The following is a 6,454-nucleotide window of genomic DNA, read 5'->3' on the forward strand; positions in this document are numbered from 1 at the left end:
AAAAAAAAAAAAAAAAAAATCGTCTCGTTAAGCATATTAGGCCAGTATAATAATACATGTTGGAATTTTGATTACGTTCGAAAGTCGTCTTTTTTTTTTCACAAGGCACATATCGCGCAGGAATTCGGAATTCGTTCGCTCTTCGATGGGTCATCAAGATTATTCATTATTAGACAGAGATCAGGACGAAGTTAGCGCCGATCCAGCGCCACTGCTGTCACTAGCTTCGTTTGCCCTGAGATCTCGTAGCATAGAAACGGCTTTGTTGACTTCTTCACTGGCAATGATAGCGAGCTTTGACTTGGTTTCAGAGTCAAGGGCACCAGATGCATCGACCTGGTCATAAAGCAGACGGGATATTCTGCGATTAATATCGGTGTACTCTTCTTTTGAAACTTCCTTCCGACGATAATATGGCTTTAGGGCGGAGCTGACCATCCTTTGGAGGTGTGATTTGGTGGAAAGAGATAAACCACGTGTAGGTGATGATTCATTAGATCGCAAAGGATGAGATGAGGAAGATAGGTCATGGCAAGGTTGAAGACCAACGGGTATACGCCTTCGAGAACGCCGTAAACTTTCTTCTGACGATGGATTGCGTGTGGGAGCAGGAGAGCGGGAAGGGGAAAATTCTGGAGAGGAAAAGTTGAAGTCGCTTGGTGCGGAGTCAACAGACCGCGGTGGTGGAGTGGTAGATGATGGACGAGAAGAGGAACGGCTAGAGGAGAGAGGGGAGAGAGCGGGCGATGAGGGGCCGGAAGAGCTCATTTCTGTGGGGTTATAGGGAGATGAGGCTAGTCGAAGCGGGACAGTATGCATGTTGGGTGTTGATGACTCTTCCACTTCCTTAAGCAAGGACTGAAGGAAGCTTGGTCCTGAAGGGGGAGAGTGACTATTGAGTGGCTGATCATCGCCATTGGGTAATCTGCCACTGCCTCGGCTCGATGATTCTCCTCCATGATCAAGGATATCTGCTAGAGCCTCTGGACGTTTGGTTCGTGGTCGTTTGAGCTTTCTTTCTGGCTGGGCGGGCTCGGGCTCCACCGGAGAGGCAGTAGGAGATTTTCGTTTCCTTTTATTGCATGATGTCCCTTCCTGGACAGCGTTTGCTCGCTCAAAGGCATTCCAAGCTCTAATTTCATCTATAGATTCTGGTTCTGGAGTTTGAATCCTAGGCCGTGGTCGCGATGGCCAGCCTCTGCGCATTTCGAGGAGAGCGGGGACGGCTTCCCGTAACCTGCTCGATCCGCCTTGACGTTCAGCAACACGAATTCGTCGTTGCCAGGCTCGAAACTCTCTAAGATTCGTCTCCTCTTGCCTTCGTTGGAGTAGAGTGCGGCTAACTCCATTTTCTTCTTCATCATCAAACGGAAAGTCAAGATCAAGATGAAGCTGGTCCCAGACGGACTGCCACACTCGAGCCCAGTGAAGAGCATTTACTTGAGTATTGGCGATATGCCTCAGTTGATCTGCCCTGGTGCGTCGACGGGAGACACGAAGAGAAGGGGCAGGGGCAGGAGTTGAAAGGGCACGTTGAGAATTGCATTGCATGCAAAACCATGGTCCAGACGGGACAGAATCTAAGCCCAGACAGTATGTATGACATGCAATATCACACCCATCACATAGCAGAAGTACAGCTTCGTTGTCGTCGTCACCGCATATTGAACAGGGCTGAAACTCGTCAGTGTATTCAAGCAAGTCATCCCCAAGCATAGACGGGTCAATATCAGCGACCTGAATTCGGTCTTCCACGACATATGAAGATATGGCAGGCCCTGCAAACGAAACTACGGTCAGTATTGTTCTATCAAAAAATGTTGCTATGGAATAGGATCAAGTGGGCGTACCTCCAACTTTGGTTACCAGCTCGACAACATTGAAGTTCTGTCTGCAAATCGGACAGCTGTTTGCTCGTTCAACCCAGGGCTTTAGACATTCATTATGTAGGTTATGGCCACAGGGAAGCAGATGGGCGATCTCAACAGCCTCAATGGCAGTGTTCTCCTTGGGCGGCTGGCTTGTTGCAGTGAGTAGGCTTGGCACGACGTCAGCGGCATCGCCTTCGCCAAGGTCGCCTAAGCACACAATACATGTATCTGACATTGCTGGAGCAGCGGTAGGGGGCGGGAGTACAGCTTGCGGGTGTGAAGCACGGCATGAAGAGCAGCTGGCGAGGGAGGGCAGCTTTTCCTCGACGCAGCACGGCGGCAAGCAAGGCGAGAAGTGAAGTTGTGATGTTAGGAGGAAAGAAAGTTGTGGGGGGCGAACCAGCCGGCCGTTCTTTTTGAAGCATGGGCAGACGGCGAGCTAGGCCGTGTTGGGCATAGCGCCGGCAACGTGACTTGGGCTCATGACAACGTTAGGTAAGCATCGCCTGACTGGGATTGGCTTAATAAGCCGCTGGAGGGATGGAGAGCGCAGGTGAGGCCGGCAGCTAGGACGGCTGGAGGGAGACAGCGAGAGGAGTGTGAGACAGTCAGGATAGTCAGCAAGCAGGTGAAGGAGGCTGGGCGAAGACAGCGACTGACCTGGCCACTGCGGGACTACAGGATACTACTCCCGGGACTGAGAGCAGCAGAAACGTGTCAGCGCCAAATGGACACAACGACACAGGAAAGATAGAGCTGGAGAAGTCAGGAGCGTGGTGGTGGCGCAAACCATTGAGAATCAATAGGATTTTTATTTGTCTTTTTATTGCGTTAACATCTATCGGTAATAGTCGATATTCGCCGGACCTCGTTTTGTGAGCTCGAGCCTGGGCATTTGTGCGTGCTATCGACAGAGACATAGAAAGCAGTCGACCCTTTCATTTGATCCTATTGGTTTCGTTCATTTATTTTTTTTTTTGTTTGTACTTTTCCCTCACTCGCTCGGAAAGTGTGCGGGAGGGGGACCGTTTGAGGGCGTCATCATCACATGGTTTTTGATTTGGAAGTGCAAGAGAAAAAAAATCCCCATGTATTAAAACTAAAGAAATAGCAACTCCATTGTACCAGCCCAAATTTATACCTCAGCGATTTCTCGTAGACGTCGGATGGTCGATCTGGTGGTGGCAGCTGCAGCGGTGCTACATATCGTGCAAAAATCTCCATGTCAGCAGTCTGCCCCCTCTCCTCCATTGCCCTAGTATCAAGAGATTTGCGGCAGTTTTCAAGCCTGGAGGACCATGATTGAAAAAAACTGCCGGGAAATCAACTTACGAGACAGTCCAAGCACCTCCGGCAACGGTCTTGCGGCAGGAACGGCACTCCCAGATACCAACAGCAGTGCGCTTTACGGTGTTCTTGCCGCAGAATGTGCAGATGTAACGGGCGTGCTGGGTGACTTCCATCTTCTTCACCTGCTTTCGGAGCGAGGCACCGTATCTGTCATTTCCCCCAGGTTAACATTCAATTTCCTTCCATCTACTTCGTCCGAGCAGTAGCTTCGTTTCCGCGTTGCCTGCTTCGACTATCGGGGAGAGGACTGCAAAATCGTACCTTACACCATATTTACCGGTAACGCCGACCTCTGTCGGAATTAGTTAGCAATCACACAGTCTGGGAAATATTTTTATGGGCTTCAAACGTACTCTTAGTGCGCTTCGTCATCTTGTCGCGCTTGTTATGTGATGCAACGGCAACGAAAGTCGAAAGGTGATGATTGAGAAGTTGAAGTTGCAATTCTTTTTTTTACTCCCTCACTTCCTTTGGCGTTTGTGTGTGTTCGCTTACCTGATCGCGAGGCCCGGCTTGGCGAGATCCCGTGACAAGATTGTCACGTGACTATATACCTCGGCTTAGCTGATATAAAGCTTGGCGACTTTGTATGTTTTGAAAGGCCCAAGTTTCCAGGGGGCGACAAGCAAGGATGTAGACGAGACACGCGGGAGAGCAGCAGGCCAGAAGATAAAAACTGCTGCTCAAGGGCATGGAAGGATAGCGTCCAGCACTTTAAACTTGTTTGTTGTCTTTTTTGTCGCTCTGCCTTACCCACAGCTACTTCAAATCACGATGGCATCGCCCCGCAGTCTTGAGATCGTGCTCCTGGGAGCCACCGGATACACGGGGAAGCTATGTGCCGAACATATTGTCAAGAATCTTCCTACCAACCTCGCATGGGGAATTGCTGGCCGCTCTACGAAGAAGCTGGAGGACCTGTCTGCCAAGCTACTTACATTAAACGCTGACCGCAAGGCTCCAGGTACGCGCCTACCTCCGTCTAACCTATAGATTGAGCTATTTGCCATAGCTTTGATGCTAACCTGGCGTAGAAATCCTCTCGGTTCAATTCAGTGACGCTGAATTGAAGGACCTGGCTTGCAAAACGAAGGTTATCATCAACTGCGTCGGCCCATATCGCAAGCACTCTACCCCTGTGGTTAAGGCCTGTGCTGAAAACGGTACCCACTATGTTGATGTGTACGGCTCTTATGCCCCTTATTTCTTCCATTTTTACTTCTTTGGATGTTAATCTCCATATAGGACAGGAGAGGCGCCTTGGGTTTGCGATATGGTCAAGAAATTTCACGAAACCGCCAAGTCTACAGGCGCCATTGTATGAGCCTTCTCTGCATTATTGCTCTGTTTCAATGGGGTTCATTTTAACTAACTAAATTCTAGTTGATATCTGCGAATGGTATAGAAAGTGCACCGGCTGACTTGCTAACCTACTTCATGGCAAAATCCATCAAGGATCAATTTGGTGTTGTCACGGATGAGATAGACATGTCCCTCTACTACATAAAGTACGTTTAGCTGGTGATAACTCTAGGCGATATCGCTGCTAACTCTGACCTATAGGGGAAAGTTCAGTGGTGGCACCCTTAGAACTATTATCGATTTCTTTGACAACCTTGATTCCAGCAGTGGCGACCCGTACAAAATCTCAGTCTCGAAGCCGGCTCAGCCAAAATCAGTCCCCATCCTTCGCCGCATCTTTGGTGTGCATTACGTTCCAGACATTGGAGTTGGTACCACCTGTGTCTGTGAGGCATGCGATACTGCAATTGTCCACCGTACCAGTTCCTTAATGCCTCAACTATTCAACCCAAATTTTAGGTTCTGGGAGAGTATGAAAACCCGCAATACCCTTACTGGCGTTGCATTTCACTTTGCTCTCATTGCTACAGCATTTGTCCTGTTACTGTCGCCAGTCAGGTGGGTGCTATCACGTTATTTCTATCCTCCTGGAGAAGGCCTACAAGAGGATGCCAAATCGGGTTTCTCAGTCGAATACAGGGGGATTGCTACGGCTAAGCAGGATCAGTCCGGAAAGAAAAATATCAGAATGCTGGGTTCGTTCCGTTACGATGGATGCCCGTATAAGCTTACGGGAATTTTCCTCGCGGAGGCTGCCCGGATTCTAGCTAGAAGCGAGAAGGTTGGGCAAACTATTAAGGGGGGCTACCTTACACCTGCATCCCTGGAGGATGAGTACGTCGAAAACCTTGAGAAGATTGGGGCTCAATTTAAGTATACCCTCCTAGAGCACTAGTAGATAGAGGGGGCCAGCCATTTAACTCATTAGTTGTGTCTTTCATAAGTGTCTATAAATGGACCAAGAGTTGTAATTATCAATCACGCACTAATATGTATGTAACTGTAATAAAATCCTTCTTTTGGGAGAATCAATGCCCACTGTAATGGTAAGCCTTTGCTTAGAGCTTCACTTTCCTCCCAAACACCACTCCTTCAATCCAGCTTTTGATATGCGTATTGCATTCTTCAGGGCTTTCCCAGAGAGCCCAGTGTGAAGCAACAACTTCAGCCCTAGTCAAATGTTTGATATTCCGCTCCATATTACGCGAAAGCTCTGGCCGAAGTGCAGTATCATTCGTTGCTAAGATATACAGGACTGGTATATCCAAAGACCTGTTCAAGAACTCTAGCTCGTCCTTCCAGTTTTGCTCTCGGGTTCTATACCAGCTCACTACTCATTAAAAATCAGCTTAGAGTACTACTTATCTTCAAAAGAAGGGGGTCATAGTTTACCTGGCCCATGTAAGCCGGTCCTTGAAAACTCATTCACATAGTAATCCATTTCCTGTGTTAAGCTGAATTAGATCTTGAAAATACCTTCTGAGGAGGATGGAGCGGGATGCTTACTTCATCACTGAGTAGAGGGGTTTGCTGAACGCCGGGAAGTTTCTCAAGCAGTACTCCTTTTTCCATGCTTATTGCTGGTTTGCCGTCTGCTGTCCTTCCGCCATACATAGCGTTTAAAAATTGACGAATTTCCTCCTTTGACTGGATTATGTCTTCTAATCCGCCATTGGCAAGTTGGGCCTGATAGCCAAAGAAGGGTATTTTTGCAATGATCTGTTCAAGTGATAGATATTGCTTCGAGGGTGGCCAGTAAGGGGTACAGACTGAAAATACATGGGTAACGAAGTCTGGCTCATAGAGCGCAATGCGATAGACAATAGCACCACCCCTGGTACGGATTAGTTGATGCCATACTTGATGATTGC

General features: G+C 48.5%; 4 protein-coding genes across 4 annotated transcripts in view; 2 read left to right on the forward strand and 2 right to left on the reverse strand.

Moving 5' to 3' along the window:
• Window positions 1-180: 180 nt before the first annotated feature.
• Window positions 181-2,106, reverse strand: TRV_02510 (uncharacterized protein; the record flags this gene model as incomplete). Its single annotated transcript, XM_003023362.1, has 2 exons — window positions 181-1,823; window positions 1,851-2,106. 2 exons carry the CDS (start codon window positions 2,104-2,106, stop codon window positions 181-183), a joined length of 1,899 nt encoding a protein of 632 aa, XP_003023408.1.
• Window positions 2,107-3,995: 1,889 nt separating this feature from the next.
• Window positions 3,996-4,455, forward strand: TRV_02511 (uncharacterized protein; the record flags this gene model as incomplete). Its single annotated transcript, XM_003023363.1, has 2 exons — window positions 3,996-4,185; window positions 4,256-4,455. The coding sequence occupies 2 exons, from the start codon at window positions 3,996-3,998 to the stop codon at window positions 4,453-4,455; spliced, it is 390 nt and encodes a 129-aa protein (XP_003023409.1).
• A 203-nt stretch (window positions 4,456-4,658) lies between these two features.
• TRV_02512 (uncharacterized protein) lies at window positions 4,659-5,478 on the forward strand (the record flags this gene model as incomplete). Its single annotated transcript, XM_003023364.1, has 2 exons — window positions 4,659-4,729; window positions 4,785-5,478. The coding sequence occupies 2 exons, from the start codon at window positions 4,659-4,661 to the stop codon at window positions 5,476-5,478; spliced, it is 765 nt and encodes a 254-aa protein (XP_003023410.1).
• A 163-nt stretch (window positions 5,479-5,641) lies between these two features.
• TRV_02513 (epoxide hydrolase, putative) overlaps window positions 5,642-6,454 on the reverse strand; it is a gene marked incomplete at both ends in the record, with an annotated part of 848 nt that continues 35 nt past the window's right edge. Inside the window, 2 exons of the mRNA XM_003023365.1 lie at window positions 5,642-5,878; window positions 6,060-6,442. Of these exons, the coding sequence (XP_003023411.1) occupies window positions 5,642-5,878; window positions 6,060-6,442 (620 nt within the window). The remainder of the gene's footprint in view (window positions 5,879-6,059; window positions 6,443-6,454) is intronic.

Source organism: Trichophyton verrucosum (assembly GCF_000151505.1).
Source record: "Trichophyton verrucosum HKI 0517 chromosome Unknown contig00217_1.f1.exp, whole genome shotgun sequence".
Lineage (NCBI taxonomy): Eukaryota > Fungi > Ascomycota > Eurotiomycetes > Onygenales > Arthrodermataceae > Trichophyton > Trichophyton verrucosum.